This window comes from Notothenia coriiceps, unplaced genomic scaffold (assembly GCF_000735185.1).
Source record: "Notothenia coriiceps isolate Sejong01 unplaced genomic scaffold, NC01 NC01_scaffold00009467, whole genome shotgun sequence".
Classification (NCBI taxonomy): domain Eukaryota; kingdom Metazoa; phylum Chordata; class Actinopteri; order Perciformes; family Nototheniidae; genus Notothenia; species Notothenia coriiceps.
The window spans coordinates 88,536-109,018 of record NW_011342168.1 but is presented as its reverse complement, the minus strand read 5'-3'; the positions used below and the strand labels follow the sequence as shown (position 1 = coordinate 109,018).

The 20,483-nt window shown below is 41.3% G+C and overlaps 1 protein-coding gene across 1 annotated transcript; it reads left to right on the top strand.

The window, feature by feature from the left end:
• Positions 1-19,504, top strand: LOC104945333 (lysyl oxidase homolog 4-like). The gene is made up of 15 exons (XM_010770984.1): positions 1-55; positions 938-1,206; positions 2,029-2,657; positions 3,279-3,490; positions 8,981-9,019; positions 9,123-9,330; positions 10,523-10,703; positions 12,553-12,707; positions 13,117-13,284; positions 13,762-13,924; positions 14,225-14,468; positions 15,260-15,375; positions 15,772-15,908; positions 18,269-18,380; positions 18,478-19,504. Exons 2-15 carry the CDS (start codon positions 939-941, stop codon positions 18,546-18,548), a joined length of 2,703 nt encoding a protein of 900 aa, XP_010769286.1. The 5' UTR covers positions 1-55; position 938; the 3' UTR covers positions 18,549-19,504.
• The last annotated feature ends 979 nt before the right edge of the window (positions 19,505-20,483 follow it).

The window sequence follows — 20,483 nt, the reverse complement described above, 5'->3', positions numbered from 1 at the left end:
CCAGAGCTCTCTCCCTTCTTTCTCCTCGTGACTCCAGGCTGTGATCAACAGATAGGTGAGTTTGGCCTCAGCATTTTTCTCTTTACTTCACCTATTGCTAAACTCTACTTAAACTTAATTATAAAATATTTTATCCCTGCACCTGGATGAACTCACCCACGCCTCATCCCTCCTTTAACAACCTTAATTATGCCCTTTCGCTTGCATCAACTTATATTTGCTCAGGCTCGCTGAATTTAGTTTTAATGAAAGCAGAATTTCATTGAGCCCTGGCTGGATGAATTAATATGAGGAGTTTTTCATCTTCAAAATATATTCTCTTCTTGCTTCTTATTTCACCAGTTTCTTCCCATCTATTAGAAAACAGGGTTTTATAGGGTTATTCCAAGGTTAAATGAATCATTAACCAAAATATCTCTCACAGACCTGCTGCGTTATTTATGTGTGAGAACATTTTTATGACTGTGTTTATTTGCATTTGTGTCTGTTGGCTAAATGCATGCAGCTAAGGTTGAGGGTTTGCGGAAAGCCAAAGTTTCCGTTGGCTGGACTGAGAGGCTACTTTTAGCTTGGTTATTACTCCCTTTGCCCTGACTGGTTCAGACTGAGTGCTACGCTTCCACTATGTTCCTCAAGTCCCTGACTGTCCTTTAAATTACTGATTATTTAAAAACATAAAAACATCTATCAATCTTTCATTTTACAGCACAATGTCCCATTAGGGTTAGACGAGAAGTTTTAAATTATATGTTTAGTCAGAGTATGGAATGTGAGTTCCATGGCTTTTTGGGATTTTTGTGGTAACATGTGTATATATATTTAGGAGCTCCTGCTTTACATACATCTACTCTGTTTTAGTTCTCTTTACCTCACATCACACGCTTCCATTTTCATTCCCATGAGGAGGTCTCATCTCTTCTTCTGTTTCCCCGTGCAGGATGCTGTGCCTCAGCTCACTGTCCACACTCCTCCTCCTGCTCCTGCTCTACCCCCCTGCGCTGTCTGGCCAGGAAGTGCTTGTACGTCTGGCAGGCGCAGGTCGGCGCAATACAAACGAGGGACGAGTGGAGGTGTTCTACAATGGCGCATGGGGCACAGTGTGTGATGACGAGGTGGACCTTAACCTGGCCAATGTGTTGTGCCAACAGCTGGGCTACCAACGCGGCCTGACCTGGGCGCACAGTGCCAAGTTCGGCGAGGGACAAGGTATGTCCACCAAATTGTGTTTCGTTTGGAACACCTTACGATTTAAAGGTCTCCTATTATGCAAAATTCACTTTTTGATGTCTTTTATATATAAGTATGTGTCCCTGGTGTGTCAGGGAACTCACAAAGTATCAGAAAACAAAACCCTCTCTCCTTTCCTCCGTACCCAAATCCCTAAAAACGGGGGTACAACGGAGCTGATCCAGATTTGCTGCGGTCATGACGTAATATCTGAAATGTGGGCTGGCTTTACACCCACGGCCCTATCAGAAACTCGCTATCAGAAACAATGTGCGACGTGTTTTGGAGGTAACATGGTCTTTGTTGACATTAGCAAGCATCGCTAACACTCAGAGCTAACCTGTACTGGAGAGAGTATGTGTAAAAAAGCAGGAAATAAAAAGGAACTCACCTTGTGATAAACCCGCAAGAGAAAAAACATTTGAGCTCCATACTGTTTCAGAAATAATCCTTGATGTGGTTTTGAACATGATATGGTATTTCATCACGGCAGCATTTAGCTGAGTATCTGGGTAGAATTCTCCTGCATAAGCTCCCCCGCCCCCTCCTTTTTTTTTTTTTTTTTAAAGCTACAGACCCCAGAATCAGCACTTTTCTAACAGGGCTGAAATAGAAGGATACGAGGCATGGCTAGAATGGGTGATCTGTTTGGTATTTTGAGCAAAATACTTCTTAAAATCTTTTTTTATATATTGTTATATATCAGAGGCCTATAATATATGCCTAAAAATACTATAATAGGAGACCTTTAAGTTTTCATATATTTAAATTCTCAAACTTACCACCCTTTCTTGCTGCTAGGTCTGATCTGGTTGGACAATGTTCGTTGCACGGGCACAGAGCTCTCCATTGCAGACTGTCCCTCCAATGGTTGGGGCATCAACGACTGCACCCACGCTGAGGACCTGGGGGTCATTTGCAGCTCAGACAGGAGACCTGGCTCCCCCGCCGTCACAGTGGAGGAGGCTCCTTCATCCCCTAGGCGGCAGCCAAACCAGCCAAGACAGAGAAACCCACCACCGCAACCGCAACAGTCAAATCCTCCCCCAGCCCTCATCTCCTCGTCCCCTGGAAGGGGTCATGAGATCGCCCTTCATCGTAACCCTACTTCTTCTCGTCGAAGCAACCTCACACCACAGGAAAATGGCCATGAGATCCAGATCCTGAGAAGGAATCGAGGTGGTTCCAGAGCAAACCAACAACCCATGCCACAAGGGCACGAGCTGCCTTCACGTCTGATAAACGGCCAATCCTACAGGCAGAGACAGGAGACAGAGAGGAACAGTCCCGCAGCCGTGAGAGGAGGAGCAGAGAGCCAGGCTCAGCCCCAGCCGAGGAATGTCAGACAGCAGCAGCTCAGTGGGAACCATGTCGAACCAGAGCCTGTTTATCCTGACGTTGGACTGGAGACTGATGTGCACTACACACAGGTAAAATCACACTGACAAACACACAAAGCCTCTAGTACACTGCAAATAATTAGTCCAATCAAGCTTTTCTTCAGACTCCCATAGATGGATGTCTTTTGTGGAGCCACAGGCCAGTGGACATGTTTAATTAGAGGCAAACTTAAAACCAGAACTTTTCCAGATCCAGCTCTTTCGCAGCGTTTAGTTCAGGACTCAACCACCAGAAGCTCAACAGCCCCTCTCTTCAAACATGCAAGAAACTCCGACCAGAGGAAATTGCAAGACATTTATCACTTGTGTTTGGCTTTCTTTCCTTTTGAACTTGCAGAGTTTACACTTTCCTGACCATTTTGTAATCATCGTGACACTTTAAGCAAGTTCTCTGTTTTTCTGTTGGTTTCCTTCCTGCTGGCTTTTATGTGGATGATTAGAGAGCTTGATGATTAAAGACGTAGCATGTCATCTTATGTTATTCTTTCCTCGATTTGCAGATATTTCAAACACATTTTTGTTTGAATAAAGATTACGTCATGTTTGCTGTTATAATTTGTCAGAGAGTGTATCCTGTGGCGGACTTTATTCAGGATTAACAGTGCTATACTCAACTCTTTATCATCATTAAAGAATGATTTCTAATTGCAGGGATCTGAAAGGGTTCACTTAGAGGAGGCCCGTCTTCGGCCCGTGCTGGCCAAAAACCATGGTGATCTGGTGACGGAAGGAGTGTTGGAAGTGAAGCATGCTGGGAGGTGGCGTCATGTGTGTAACCAGGGCTGGGACCTCAGCAGCAGCCGTGTCGTCTGTGGCATGTTAGGATTCCCTGCGGCAGAAGCGTTTGACCAGAACGCCTACAGGTGAGAGTGTGGACACAGCAAAGTGACTGAGGAGGAGGGAGGCAGAAAGAGTGTGTGCGTGTGTATGTTATGAAAGGGATGGAAAAGTGCGGTGGACTACACATCCCTTCACGGATTAGGCGGCCCCGTGCCTGGATTGCTGTTCCTTCCCCCTGTAGTAGAGGTTAACCTCAACTGCTGTCATTAGAACAACCACACTGGCACGACATGTCCACTGTGGCATTAGCCGAACACGGCCTGTCTGCCCATTGGCTGAGGAGGGCCCTGCACAGACCTTTAAAATAGTCTTCGACAGTATGTTATTAATGTCAGATCCAGACGAAAAGATTATTATCATCATCATCATCATCATCATGGTGTGTGTCTTTACTTGAACCCTCCCTTACATGGTTTCTAATCTCATATAATTAAGAAACCTTCAGTTAAAACTGTGTGCAGCAGCACTTTCCAAAGCAGAATGGCAGACTGAAAACAAACTCCTATTCAACCTAAGTGTAAATACAAACTGTGCCTTTTGGATAGAGAGTCTGAGGGAAAATAGCAGGCTTGTTTAGAGGTGGCAGAGATGCCACTAATATCAGCTTTGGAGTATCAATCTTTCTGTAAGATCATTAATAACATTTATATTTCACGTACAGGATGTCACTGTATCTAATAGTTTTAAGATTCAAGCTTCATTCAAAATATTAACATTAAAATGATTATTATTAATTACATTAATACAAGCTAGTACAGAGGCTAGTTAGGGAAAACTTCAGGTTTATATTTGTTGTAAATTATCATAACTGAAAAATAAATTGTCTGCCTTTAGCCATCAATACCCGCTTTAGAAACTACAACAATCTTCAAAGCCTTCACACATATGCCATAGCAAACCCCAATAGCTCACATACACACATGCAAATAAATCCATACCCCCGCCCTCATCGCACGGTCTCTTACAAGACCTGTCCAAAATCCATGTATGCATTTCACAAACGAATAAACACACACACACACACACACACACACACACACACACACACACACACACACACACACACACACACACACACACACACACACACTGTAAAATAAGCAAACAACACTAATACAAATAATCCCAGTTAACTTCGACCACACACACACACACACACACACACACACACACACACACACACACACACACACACACACACACACACACACACACACACACACACACACACACACACACACACACACACACACACACACACACACACACAACCCAATGTGTGTCCGCATGTCTGCCCACAGAGGTCTTTTTATGGCACGGCTAACAGGACCACTGTACTGACCGCTGACGTGCCCTACACCAGCTGTCTCTAAATGTTGCCAAAGATTACTCCTTGTGTCCAACTCAGCTGTGCAGAGCTTCTCCTCAGCTGCCCTGTTAACCACACTGACCACAGCTTAGTAATTAATACTCATTGAGTGTGAGAAAATCTAAACCTCAGAAATTCGATCAAATAGGTGATTCCATTTGGTCAAGAAGACTTTTCGGGTCCAAGGTGGTTAGCATGTTCCCGGTGCAAACTTTTAAATATGGACAACGATACTGAAAAACATCTTGGGGTGGAGAAACATCATATTACTGTGCCAAGAATTTGACCAGTGGTTTGTGTAAAGAGTGGACCAGGCAGGAGAATGTTGTTTGTTTTTTTTGTCTACCTCCTCCCTTCGATGTGGGAGACGACTGGAGCAGCTATGTTTGTTCGACAGGAAACATCAAAGATGGGGAGTAAGTTTTACTTTTTTGTTTGTTATCCATTTAGACACAAAGCCATGGTTCTTGGGATGCCAATGTCCGTCATCCATTCCTCTAGTTTGGTCCAGTCAACATTTTCAAAAACATGGGATAGATGACCATGACATTTTGCATTATTGGTCCTCAGTGAATAATGCAGTTTGGTCACTCATGGTCATAGTCATGATACCCAGAGGATCAAACCTCATAACTTTGATGATCCCAGACTCTTCTTTTAGCTCCACCAGCAGGTCAAAGGTTTCACTTATTCAGTGGATAATCTCCATTTCTCTCGATTGGGAAGGCTCAACATTTATTACAGACATGTATAGTTCAAACACAAGGAATTGTTGGTGATCACCTGACCTTTCATTTGTGTTTTTTAGTGAAATGTCTCGACACCTACAGGACAGATTGCTATGATATTTTTACAAACATGAATGTCCTATTCAGAGTTCATTTTGATAACTTGTACAACCCTTAACCTTTCATCAAGGGCCACCATCAGGTCAATATTTAAAAGTGTCCAATACTCTGGTTTATGACCGAGTAAGGAGTTTAGATCAAAGCACTGCTGTGCCAAGCCTCAAAGCATGGTAGAGTTATTTTGATATTTATCCAAGGAAGATAGGATGTGATAACAGTCACATCCTGTCTTACTGGTGTTACCCACTTTGCTGTCAATGGTCCATGCCTGCTTTTCTCTGGGTTTGTGTCCACAGCTATAGTTATGGTTTGAGAGATGCTCTACAATATTCTCTGCTCTTAACTGAACCTGCTGTAAACCCTGTGCTGTGTCAGCACTTCCCTCTCAGACCATGTGGTTGTTTCCTTTTTTATTTTTTTGGTGTGACTGCATTTGTCTCAGCCCGTTAAATTGTTCAGTGCCTTTTTACAGCTGCTTAAATACTCCTCTACTTTGCTGTGCTTACAAAAGGCAAGTACTAAAGCCAATTTCAAGCTCCCTTGTTTCATCACATCCATACTCTCTTTGAGGCTGACAGTAACTTCAGTTATTCTAATTTGTGTGAACCCACGGCTCCTTCTGCCCTCCCAACCGTGTCTCCAATAAAATTACATTCCCATACAACAAAACTGCACTCCCAAATGTATTACAGTCGCAGCTTGAAGCACATGGTTAATGTTGAAATTAAAACAACAGCGGTCTCCAGGGTGACAGGTCTGTGTTTAGTTTAGCTACCTATCCACTACCCCAACTCACGCTTCACAGACTATTAGAGAGTAGCTTTAAAATATATTTGTGATGTGTTAAAGACTAACATAATCCAGGAGAAAATAAGTTTCCTTCAAAACATAATAGAAAATGCAGTTTTGTTGTATAGGAACATGCTTGTTAGGAGGCCATAATGCCCCTTCTCAGTTAAGGCCTTTTTATGCCTTTGTTGCAATTGAGCTGAAAAGCCAAAATAATAATAATGACCCCTTTGAGTTGTGGTTCATTGGAGGTTGATGGGACAGTCTAAAGGCTGAACTATTGTTGGAACCTCTCTCCTCAGTAAGCCGATTTACTCCAGTCAGGAAGCTTTGCATTCATGCAGTATAATAATAGGTTATTTCTGTTTTCCGCTTACAGTAAGATCCCCTCTCCAGTGTGGCTTATGGTATTGTGTGGTCATAATTGCAAAAAACTTGCATCAAGCTGAAGCTCCTGAGCAGTACGAAAGTGTTCTCCTGGATAAAATGATTCAGCAGTGCTGCACTGCTGCGGTCACAACCTGTTTTCTGTGCCTGAGGGTTGATGCTGTTGTTCACCTCCCTTCCTCACCATCTCCTTAAAAGATGGAGAAGAGCCTCAACCCAGCTCAAACGTGTGTTTCCGACCTGACAAAGAACAAAATCACCACTGTGTTTTTGGCTCAGCAGGAAAACATAAATGTGTCTTATGTGAAAACCAAAAGAACATGGTTTTCCTCATACTGTGAAGTTAGGCAATGCACATATAAGTTGTCCAGTTCATAGAGACTTACATCACTTGCTCCTTGTCTCCCAGAATGCATTCATAAGGTTGGGTAACAACGCTGCACATTTAAAGAGCTTCATTTTTACAGAGGCAACGCAGGGAAAGTTGATATGTACGTGCATATTTCCATGTCTGGTGTGTGTGAACCAACATGCTACTGCTCGACCGCACAGCAGACACTGCCAAGCAGAGCAGGCAATTATATGGGTAGCACTCCCCCCTCCTCCCCCTTCTCCAAACCATGAACTAACACCCCCTCACAGCCGTCTCTCTCATTTTGATTTAGCACCGAGTTATAAAACATTTAAAATCGTGCAGACACACACAGATAAGCTTATAATTACACACCCAGATAGGCACAAGCCAATACACATCGTACTCAGTTCATGGGGTAAAAAGTACAATATTTTTTTCAAATATTTTTCTTAAAATTGCACTGATCAATGTTTTAATATTACTAGAGACAATACATATGTTTATATTCTGTCTGATAAATCAATGATCTACATTGATTAAACTCCAACTTTTAACACAGCTGGTGAAGGTAGTTGAGCATTTGGCAGCTAAAGAGCTATTTTGTTCCATAAAGCAGATTGTCTGGCTCTGGGTTTATTGTAGGTTTCGTTGAAGGCCCCTCCAGCACCAAACACACTTCTCATCTAATATTGGTACTTTAATAACTTGTGGATTACCGGTATACTGGAGTTCCACAAGAGAGGATACATTTCCCGTTTTAGGTTGCCAAATATTTAATTGCATCATGAATCTGGTTATACGGTTAACTTTATATTTGGTGTGGTGACTCATTTAATTCAAGCACATTCATGAAGGGGCGTCAGTCACACTGCACCTGTCTGTGGTCGCACTGTTAGATGCAAGTGGTCAGCTCGAGTGTGTGTGTGTGTGTGTGTGTGTGTGTGTGTGTGTGTGTGTGTGTGTGTGTGTGTGTGTGTGTGTGTGTGTGTGTGTGTGTGTGTGTGTGTGTGTTAGATGGAGACTACCCAGACTAAGTCTGGTTTGTGAATCATCCCTTTTTTATTGACTGTTTGCTTTTTTCTTTAACTTTTCAGGTTTGAGCATGGATTGTGTGTGTGTGCATAGGCATAGGGGTTCCTTATTTGTGAACACATACTGTGTACTGTGTTAGTTTAACGTAATATCCATAAAACTAGAGACATAGTTTAGAAAACCCTGTTGGAGTTGGCAGACCTCAATAAGGCTTCTTGAAAGGGATTAATGTATAGTGGCTTATTTATATTTATAGTTTTTCTTTCCACATGGATGCCCCAAACCAGACATTCACTGTAGACATATAGACAAACACACTGAAACAGAAATACCCATGGCTGTAGAAATGAAAGATCTATAAAAAGTTATGACAAGTAGGTGGTGGTTTTGGAGGAAAGAAAGGAAGAGTTATGTGATCCGTTATTGTAAATCAGCCTCTCTCTTTCTCCCTCCCTGTTACTAAGGCGAGGACTATGTTTATCCAAAGACACACACGCCCTTCCCAGCATGTTGTGTCTCTTTCAAAGCTCTGAGTTTGTTTATTTCAGGGTTGATAGACAGAAGGGAAGAGAAGGTACATCAAGAAAGAGAAGAAACGATGATTGATGAGATGCGAGTGGGCACAGGAGCAGACTGTGGGAGTGCGCAGTTAGTATAGGACAGCTGGTTGTTTAGTCTACTGGATGTAAAGAGGCATACTTGTAACTCCAGTGTGTTGTCTCCCTCTTTTTAGGAAAATCTGGGACTCCAAGATAGCTGATCCATCCTCCAGGTAAAATCCACATTAGATTAAAACCCCTGTTTTACCATTAGTTATGTGTCAAATCACAAACATACCTGTCTCTTTCCACCAACTTCTTCTTTTACCACCCCAGGCTGAGAACACTGATCGGGAAGAAGGCCTACTGGGTGGAGAAGGTGCAGTGTCAGGGTGTGGAGGTCTCTCTGTCTCAGTGTCAGGCCAAGCTGTCCCTCCCCAGGAATAATGTCCCATGCAACAATGGCATGCACGCTGTAGTCCGCTGTGTCCCAGGATCCCAGTTCACCCGCTATGGCAGAGCGCCTGCACCACCCGCCGTGCCGGTCAGTATGGAGGTGGAAGTTAAACAAATATAGATGATAAACAAATGTGTTAATAATGGACTAGTTTGAAAATGTAAATTCAATACAATTTCAAAACTACCTGCCTATCTTTCCACTAAATGTAAAGCTGCAATATGGAGCATAGCCTAGCATAATTACTGAAAGCAGTCAGCTAACATTAGCATGGCTCTGTCCAAAGTACTCACTTAAGCAAACTATTTACCATGTCTTATCTTACTTTTTAAACCGTAGAAAATCAGTAACTCATTGTGAAAGTTCAATAATGACTTCAAAAATTAAGTAAGAAAACAATGCAACCATCAACTGGTTAGCTCAAAAGCAGTAAACAGCTAGCCAGTGTTTCATCAGGGTCTCAAAATCTGCCTACCAGAACCTCTAAGCTAACTATGTAACAAGTTAGATAACAAAACTAAACAAAAAAGGTACTACAAAACAACTGAAATGTTTTTTTTAGCTGTGTTATTTACTAAGGACGGATCCGAGTTAGCTGTTTTCGCTGTCCAGTCTTTGTGTTAAGATATGCTAACCATCTCATGGCAGTGGTTTCCATGTTTTTAACTAACTATCAGCAGGTACGTTATTTAGCTTATTTCTCAAAACTACTCCTTTAAAAGTAAAATCTTCTTCTACTTTTCATTAAGCAGTTTATCAAACTATAGGTATTGCAGGGTTGGAGACAAACAAAGATGAACTGATGTGGAGGGAGCAGGAAGAGTCAAATGATTAATTGAGGAAATAAGCTTACTATCCAAATCAAGATGTAGGTCCGGCAGGTAGCTGTCAGGTTATTCCGAAGACATTAACAGAAAAAGAACAAGGAACTGCCTGAATGGAGTTTGAAAGTAGCAATCAATGAAAAACTGGAGGGAAAACACACAAAGGTAGGAAGTTACTTGAAATGAATGGAGAGGTAACAAAGTAAAACAGGAAATACTTCTACGCTGAAATAAAGACCAGAAACAAAAGGAAAACATAATCCAGCAGGTTGGCAGATCAAGAGGCCATTACACCGCGCCAAATAAGTAGACCAAATACTATTATCAAGCTGAAATCTAGAAATAAGCAGTTTTATTTTAAAACACTAAGAACAACATTAGCTGAGTGTAAGATTTCCAGATAATTTCAATTACTTTGATATTTTGCATCTAAACATACTTTGTTCTCCTTCCAGCCTATGGTGCGTCTGAAGGCGGGGCCCCGTATTGGGGAAGGCCGTGTTGAGGTGCTCAAGGAGGGCAAGTGGGGCACAGTGTGTGACCACCTGTGGGACATCGCTGCAGCCACCGTGGTCTGCAGAGAGCTGGGCTTCGGGACGGCCAAAGAGGCGCTCAACAGGGCGCAGCTTGGACAGGGTAAGATATGAAGCATAAACATAGCCTCACACAGTGTCCATGAAGTGCACTTTCAAGTCTTTCTGGTGATTCATTTACTCACCATGTCTGGTGAACTCATGGTGTGAGACGTTAGTATGTTTAGATAAGACCATAACTGGGTATTTATTTGTCATCAAAAGGAGTCCCAGCTACAGATCTGATAACCACTTTTCTGTTGAATGTTACCGACTTTGAATCAGTGCCTGAATTCATCATGCACTCTGAGCAGGATCAGTGAGCTCATTGATCCTTTAGACTAAACACTTCTCAGCCTAAATATCTGTTGCTAAACGCAGCTATCCAAGAACTATGGGGCTGAATAGACAAATAAACCCAGAGAAATTGTTTATAGCCTGACTTCTACTTCTGTCGCAGAAGCTCATTGTTGAGGAACTCTACCCATGACCAATTATAAGAGTTTAAACTATGCTATGAGCTCTAGCGACCAAAACAATGGCATGTTTTGATGTCAAAATAAACTTGTTGTACTGTATGTGAAAAGATAGCGCAGCTTTGAAACCAGGATGTCAGGCAATCAGCACTGAGCAGGACCAAACATTCAGGAATACTGTGATTACTTTAGCTCTGCTTTTGTTGTGGGCATGAGCATATAGCAATTAAATTGTCAGGCAATAATAAAGTCAAACATTTTCCTAGGAAATAGACCCCACTTTCACACACAACATTATTGGCCTTTTTTCCCTCCTTGCCATACCTCTTCAGTAACTCTGTAATCACGTTCATTTCCTCCCATTATCCTTCTGCCTAAACGAGCACATAGCATTTCCATAATGGTGGGTGCATTTCCTTCTCTCTGCTTAACTTAATGAACTAATTCATGGAAATTCATTTGAGGTAAATTTAGGACTCTATTAAAGTAGGTGCTATGGTACAGTTGTGTCTGAATAATGACCATTGTTAAATGTCAAAATGGAGCACTTTAGCATTTTTTGTCTCAGGGCATTAGAGTGCTTCAGGAATGAGTCCAACAACACGGAATTAGTCAACCTTTTCTTGGCCTTTTTGTTTTTTTGAATGGGTTTTTGGTTATGTGCCTGTGGTTAACACAAGCTTAAGAGATTTTAATTCTACATCATAAAATATGTCCGTTAATACCTCAGTTGTTAATTTTTAAGCCTTTATGTCTCTTGAAAAAGGCGTCTGCTAGTAACAGCTTTGTTAAACCAAAGAGGCTTTCTGGGACATAAACGTCATCACTTTCGAAAACACTTTTCTGGCTAAAGCTTAGTGTATGGGTCATCGAAGTCATGTGACCAAGATATAGATTTTTATTTCTGGTGATTGCAATGACGCTTTAAAAAATTAAAAAGGTGTTCCGTGATCTTACACAGATACATCATCCCTGCAGAACTGAACACATATAAGGGTTGAATCTGTGTGTTGCAGAAGTGACGTGAATAAAGTTAGACTTGATGAAAATCATTAGCTATTTAAGGCCAAATTATAAGGCTTTAGCATGGGCCTCACACACCTACGCAAACCTAGATGTGATCAAAGATTTCCTCTATTTTGCCTTTTAGGTATCTATTTTGGTCTGTAAAGTGTGGCCCTGCTGTGCAGTGTGTAGCGCAGACTGTACGGTAATTTAAACAGAGAACTCCCTGGCTATGCTCAGTTTCAGAGCCACATCAGAGGACCCCATCATGTCTGGGCTTTTAATCCCTCTCTGTGGACATCTGTGGGTACAGAGCCATCAGGTTTATAGTCTTTTATGTACCCTGTGTGTGTGTAGCCTGTCTTCTTGCAAATGGCCAATGGTTGGTGAGACACATGTGAATGAATGAATTCCACGCCCTTTCTCCTGTAGGTACCGGACCCATCCACATGAACAGTGTGCAGTGTACAGGCCGGGAGAAGTCCATTACTGAGTGTACCTACAGAGAGGTGCCTCTCTACACCTGCAAACACACTCAGGATGTAGCGGTGCGCTGCAACGTGCCTAACACTGGCATGCAAGCCTCGGTAAGAAACACACAAAAACAGCCTGAGTATTACCATTTCCCCCCACTTTATACCAAAATATAATCAACAAATAATGTATCGTGTATTATTATAATTTGTATTGATCCCTTTTTAAAATTCAGAAGCTACCCAGCAATATGTATGGTTTACGTTCTTTCCGATCAAAACTATCATTCAAGAATATATTTTATATTATTCTGAAATGGCCATCACTCAGAATTAGTACTTTTAGTACATTTATATTCTAATATTTTTATATCATACTTAAAGTAAAATATTAAATGCAGACTTTTACTTGTAACAGTGTATTTCTACAGTGTGGTAATACTGCTTTTGAGTACTTTGCTTACCACAGTGTTAGCAGTGTTTACAGACTGACAAGAAAACATGTTCTACTCATCACCTTCAGGTGCGTCTGGCAGGAGGCAGAGAGCCATCTGAGGGCCGTGTGGAGGTGCTGATGGAGGTCGGAGGGGTGAAGCGCTGGGGCTCCGTCTGCAGTGAGAACTGGGGCATCAACGAGGCCATGATGGTCTGTCGACAGCTCGGCCTGGGCTTCGCTTCCACTGCTCTTCAGGTAAACAACAGAAATAAACATGTTGATGTTTTTTTGCTTCATCCTCTTTCGACCTCGAAGCGTTTGTTCTCTGTGCTCCTATATTCCATTCTCCCTCCCTCTCTCTCTCTTCCTCTCTCTGTGTCCTGCTGTTTGTGACTGTGCTGTGTTATTACAGAGGCCTGAGGTAATTGCAGGCTTCACAAACGTCCACTTCCAGCGCACTGAAAATAAAAGAGGGAAAGTGAGGCCAAGAAAAATCCGGGAGAAATTCACTGAGCAAACAGACTGAAAATAGAACTGAATGGAAAGGGCAGCATGAGTGTGTTTTGAGGGGGGCTGCCGGGAACATTTAACAGGCAGTCTTAAAATTGTGTAAAAGAGTGTAAAATGGGATAATGTGCACTGATAGTTCTTATGGGGTTTCTTTGTTTATAGCAGAGGCTGCTATTTTCTTTAATGATTGTATGTGTGAATCTCTTCTATGTGTGTGTGCAGGAGACCTGGTACTGGCCTGGCTCTGCAGATGCCGGCGAGGTGATTCTGAGTGGAACTCACTGCATCGGCAATGAGATGTCCATCCAGCATTGTCGCAGGAACACAAATGTCTACTGTCCCAGAGGAGGAGACGGCAAGGCCGCAGGAGTCACATGTGTAGAAAGTGAGTCTGCTTTTCAGAATGAGTCAAAAGTTTATTAAATTCATCAAGGCCTTTATCTGTTTTTTAACTTGTGTTTGATTCAAGTTAATTCAAGAAATAAAGATAATATTGTTTGAGTTACTGGTACATAAATAAATGGTCATTTTGGGAGGGAAAGTATTCCTTAAAGGCTGTATTTTTGACAGTCAGCCATTGAGTCACATTGTGAGTAGAGCAGATGTCATTTTTTGACAAAGATGAATGGAGTACAAGACAAAAATATCTATACATTTTCTTTTAACTTTGACCCTCGCCCTGCAGCTGCTCCCGACCTGGTCCTGGATGCTCAGCTGGTCCAGGAGACGGCCTATCTGGAGGACCGCCCCCTCCACCTGCTGACCTGCGCCAATGAGGAGAACTGCCTGTCATCCTCTGCCGCCCGAATGACCTGGCCCTACGGACATCGCCGCCTGCTGCGCTTCTCCTCCCGCATCATGAACATGGGCCGCGCCGACTTCAGGCCTAAGGCCACCAGAGAGAGCTGGACATGGCACCAGTGTCACAGGTAAGAGTGAAGCTGACATTTACAGATTTTGTTCCAAGCTGCTGTGTTATTTAGGAGCTTTTAAGGTTTTCATTTGAACCAAGAGCCGTTCATTTTACAGATGTGACGATGTTGTGATTTTAGCTGCTGCAGGGTTTGGTTGGACATCAAAGGCAACATAACCTCCCCCATGGCACAGGACTGAACACTATTATAAGGTGGCACAAGAAAAAAGAAGCTACCAGATGTAAAAACATGTAATGACTGCATGAATGGAAATGTAAGATTCAGCAGCAAGCGCAGTGACATTTTGTATATGACCAGACATACATAAAAGCATGCTATTAAATACAGCAAAAGACAATCTTTCATCCCCTTAAATTATGTTTACAATAAGCATCCTCCTCACCCGGTCAGCTGCTACGCTCAGAGGTGCCTAGCTTTTTATCTCAGCGGTTGTGGTTCTATCTCAAAGACGAGAGGCACAGCTCTGTGTCTGTCCCCGCCGCAGCCCGATCACGACCTCAACCACCAGCAGACACATGGTTTGACTTTTGGTACCGTCTGTTCTGGGAATGGTTTTGTGATGAGAGCAACACCAAACTGATATCCCTAAGCCCACTTGTGTGTTTACAATTGTTGCTCGTGTCTGTTTGACGCCTTCACAACAACGTGAAAGGATTTATGGTTGCTCTATTTTTAGATGAAACTCAGGGATTGTTCTCACAGGTTTGTTCTCATAGGTGTAAGCCAAAACAGGAACACATTAACACATTTCTTTTTAATCATTTCACCCTGATCCAATTCCTTAGGCATTACCACAGCATTGAGGTGTTCACCCACTATGACCTGCTGACGCTCAACGGGACCAAGGTCGCCGAAGGTCACAAGGCCAGCTTCTGTCTGGAGGACACATACTGCCCTGAAGGTGAGACATAATTACAGGTTAATGTAACTTACTGTAAATCTGCTTCCCAAGGGAAAAGCTGGAAACAAAGGAAACCAGAATCATGACAAACAAGAGAATCAAGAATACATAAAAGTGAAACGCTGAAATCCTATAATAAGCATTCAAAGTAAGCGACAAGCTGTAGGATCAGAAGCCAAGCCCAAAATCATCTTGGCCTAGACAAGCTTTACGCAGTTAAGAGCCTTTCTATCCATTGTGCCCAAAAAAGATCTGGTTTTGTAATAATTTTGTTTTAATTTCAGGCTTGTGGTAGAAATTAAAATCCACAGCCACTGGCAGCAAAGGAGATTTACACCACTTAGCCTTCTCTTTTTTACTCGCCTAATGTGTTTCTAACTTTTCTTCCTCTACAAGGAATACACAAGCGGTACTCCTGCTATAACATGGGACAGCAGGGTATCTCAGTTGGCTGCTGGGACACATACCGCCACGATATCGACTGCCAGTGGATCGACGTCACAGACATACGACCTGGTGAATACATCTTCCAGGTAAGAACGCTTGGTTTTGAACAAATAAAGGAACATCTTCAAAACACAAGATTCACCTTATTCTGTTGGGTAATTGTTAACCGATAAAATTGCAGAGTAAGACAGAATCCCCCTTTCAATCTTCATGGTGAAATCACATCATTTCAGTAGCTTACACAACCTCTTAGGTCGGGCGTGAAAGCGAGAAAAAAAGCCGAGTTGGTGTTTCAACATCTGAAGCGGCACATGAGATAAAAGCTCTGATAAAAGACTATAATTTGGGATCAATGGCTCTTGGCTGCTGTACCATTCAGGTACGTATGTCGTTTTAAGGGTGTGTGCGTATTTAAGGAAAGTGAATTTAGTCTGGATTTATATAGAAAGTAGACCTGCTATTAGACCTATTCTCAGTGGGACTGCTCTGTCAGCACTTTACATTTGTACAGAGTGAGTTTTCTGTTTGAAAACGGAGTTTGTTACATCTCTCGTCTGTTTTTAAGAGACATCCAATCTGCTGCGGTGACCTACTCATCTGTCCCGTTTCTCTGTCATTTGTTCTATTTTTTCACGGCAGCTTGGTTGCAGCAAAGTGATGTTTACAGTTTCTTATTATGTGTTTGCATACAATCAAGATGTTTACGTGTGACTAACATGTGCGTGTGTGTAAATGACATACAGGACGGGTCTGTCTCTACTCTCTATACATGTGACGAGCCCGTCTTGAAAGATAAAACCACACACATGTCATAAAGCAGAGATCCACTGTTGTCACGACGACGTGGCCCAGCAGCACTTTGTGGTTGGGATCGCGGTTCAACAGTAGTTGAGTTTTCTCATAAATGTGTGTAAGAAGTGAGATGCAGCTGGGTGTTTCTTTGAGTCTTTACCAAGAATTGTCATTTATAGTACCATACATTTAAAACAATGAGTCACGTCCACCTCAGAAAGATTGCTCCTGATTGCTACTTCATTTAAAAATCAGCTGCACAACCTCACTTTCATTGTTCTGTAAAACAGGCCGCGGGCCCTTTGTTTTACATTATTACAAGAGCTTTTAAAATGGCATGAACTGCCACCCAGTACATTTTACATCAGGACTACAAAATATATGCTGAAATTATTAGCTGCTCTCTACATGCAATATTAATAAATATATATGCACTCCTTTGTGGCGAATAAGGCTGAAAATGTAATTAAAAAGAATAATTATCATGAATATCTATACTCCTAAATCTTTCTCTGTGAATATATAATTGGAGCCACAACATTTTAACTGTAAGTAAAAAAAATGAGACAGGGTTGCTTTTTTAAATCTGTGGTCATGTTATCTGTTTGATGTGTGCATCAGGAAAGTTCATTTGGGTGCTTTTCTTATATATGGCAGGCAGGCAGACAGGGTGGAAAACAACAAACCATAGCAACCAACCATGGCTACAGCCTAATGATAGGCTGCTTCTTACATCCAAACCCAAAACTGTCATGTGCATATCTGCAGGGAGATAACAGTGGAAAGTGATGTCATGCATCACTTGAACCCCTAATTTATACATCATGAGCCATATAGAAAAGGAGAGAACAATAATCCTGTGGCTTTGCAGTTGGCCACGTGAAAAAAAACTCTGAAATAAAGTGTATCTTTGTTCCTTTACTTCATAAATAGGCCATCACACCACCCTTACAGTGTTGAGAGTTAGATAGAAGGTTAGACAACCAGTCCTCATGTTACACTAATTTAGCAATCTCTTAATATTCAAGATACAGAAATTGGATTGTCAATAATCTTCTTAAAAGAGCAAATAAACACCTCTTCAAAAAAATCAGAAACTGTTATTTTAGGAGACATATAGCCAGGTTTGGATTACAACATAGATATCAAAAGTACATTGATAGGAAATTAATGCATGGTAAAATATTTGACTTTAATTGTTCAACTCTGCAGAGATACATGTTGATACTAGAAACGTTATTGTAAACATTTTCAAAAATGTTAATGGTCTATCTAATTGTTTTCCCCTGATGGGTGAAGGAATCATTGTCGGTAAATTGAGATGGAAGGTTTATGCTTTTGTTTGCAGTATTGAAGGGCATTTGTTTGGATTCTGACCAATTAATAGTATATAGAGATGCCTTTAAAATCTAGTATTGTATATGCTTTGAAGAGACTTACTGTATATAACAAGGTATCCTCAGCGTAGAGGGAAATGCAACAGTTATGTGATGCCTTTACTGCCTCTGCACGTGGTTCATTTGCATGTTGTCAGTTGAAAGCTATCTTGTGATGAAAAAACATACTTAGTAGTTTGGTACAGGTACACTATTGTGAGTAGGATGACAGACTTGAGTCATCCAGGAGTTTATCTCTACTATATTTTCTTTTACAGGTGGAGGTTAACCCTTCCTTAGACATGGCTGAGTCTGATTTCCAGAACAACGTGATGCGCTGTCGGTGCAAGTACGATGGAGCTCGAGTTTACATGTTTGGATGCCATGCAGGTACGGTGTGAAGAAGACATAGATGCAGTCCATGTATCAATACTTTCCATATTTGTGGCTTTGTACTCAACTTCTCTCCTCTGTGTGTTTTCATCAGGCGATGCTTACAGCCCCGAGGCGGAGGACTTGTTTGACCATCAACGTCAGATCTCCAACAACTTCCTGTGAATAAGGAACAAGCATATTTAAGTACATAATAACAGTGCTCACCACACTTCAACATGTCAGTGGAAGTAGGTGAAATGACAATGACATGCCAGTTAATAGAAAGATAAGGTGAGAGTGGATGGTGGGAAACTGGGATGTTATGGGAGAGACTACATGAAAAAATGACCAATAAGGATCCTGTTACTGATTGTCATCTGTTCCTGTTTGAAGGTCAATGAAATTAAAGGAGACATATAGAAAGAGGAAAAGAAAAAAGTAGATAAAGACCAAAGAAGGCACAAGAACCATCTCACCATGACAAACATAGACTAGTTTACAATTGTATTTGACTTTGTTTGAATTTTGTAACGAGTTTAATTACCTTGATCAAAACATAACCACAGTTTAGAAAGGTATGCCATCAAGCCATATGAGAACAACACGTCCTTAACCTTTACAGTAAACCGCCAGGCTGTCCTTTATATAATATCAAACCAGGTAACGACAAAACTCTGTACATGCTTCCTGTGCTTTCACTGTTCACATTACTAATGCAGTATTTACTGTCACAACTGTGTGGTTTTTGTTTTTTTAAATCACTTTTTTGTTTCATGGTGCTATTTCGCCTTATTTGAATAAATATTGTAATGTATTGCAAATGTATTGTCATGTACAGTTTTATATTACTTCTTTGGAATATTGTTCTTTAGGTCTCTAATTTATGTAGAATTGTAATGTACTTGAGCTGAAACTTGTCCCTGTGTGGCTGTGTTTTGTAAATGTCATTTTACCAGGACAAGTATGTTCAATTGTTTGTTTTTTACCTGTTTAACATCGGTAACATCAGATGGGATGTTCCACAGTATTGCGCCTTTAACCGTACAGTACTTGATAATGGTAGTGAAAGAATAAACGTCAAATTGACAAACTGGTTATTCGAGGCATGATTATTTGACTACAGAGTTTACGAAGGCAGAACAAAGATACTAGTTAATGTTACAGTTTCTGCAGAACATTTTAGAAATTAGCTAAATAGATTCCCTTATTCTACTGACTCAATGGTAAATAATTATGTCACGTTGTCCCTAACAGCAGTTCAGAAGGCTTCAGAGCCTTATGCAAGTTTAAAGATCCCAACAGAACATAGATTTGTTTTGCTTCTTTCATAAACATTTAAAAAAAAACATCTACAGTAAAACGTTTGTACCTTCAACAATGAGTGTGTTTCACATCTTTTCCCAGGAAGCCTGTGCTAACCCGTATTTTATGACTGTTTCCAACCTCATTCCCACTGATGAACACATACAAACACTGTGGAAACTCTCCCAGCTGCCCATTGTACCATTACATAGGCTATACTTTATATGTCACTCACTTTGCTCCTATTTTTCCCTTTTTATGGGAAGTAGGATGTAACTTTATATCAGTAAAAGGACATAGAATCAAATAAGTTATACAAAGTACATAAAGAACGTTTTAAAAAATAGTATTTTTAGTAAAATGTGAAGAGCTGGCTGCTCTTAGGAGTGTTTTCTCTAAGGTGATAACTACAGCTATCACTCAGTGGTAGTGGATAATGCTAAACGCTAAATGACTGTCTCACATGCTATGCTTTTGCATTTAGCTAACATGCTATACTTTTGCATTTAGCTAACATGCTTTGCTTTTTAAACAGAAGCACATATGGAGAGCACTCACAAAGTAAGCAAACCGTATTAACGGTCTTTATACGGAAAACATACCAAACTTAGCTAATATTAGCTAACATTAGCTATCATAAACTGCTGGTCATATTCAAATATATAAAGAGAACTGGATGCAGTGTCATAGGCAAAACCTTGTTCATTCCTATAAAAGTTGCTCAGTGGCGCATGAAGCCAACTGTTAAAAATACCCGAGTCTTCCATGCTCTAGCATTTACTTTAACCTCACTCACCAGCACCTCAAGAACGGGCA

Coding starts and splice junctions, on each gene's coding strand:
- LOC104945333 (XM_010770984.1), top strand. CDS start 939: ATGCTGTGCCTCAGCTCACTGTCCACACTCCTCCTCCTGCTCCTGCTC. Junction 12,708..13,116: donor ACACTGGCATGCAAGCCTCG/GTAAGAAACACA, acceptor CATCACCTTCAG/GTGCGTCTGGCAGGAGGCAG. Junction 13,285..13,761: donor TCGCTTCCACTGCTCTTCAG/GTAAACAACAGA, acceptor GTGTGTGTGCAG/GAGACCTGGTACTGGCCTGG.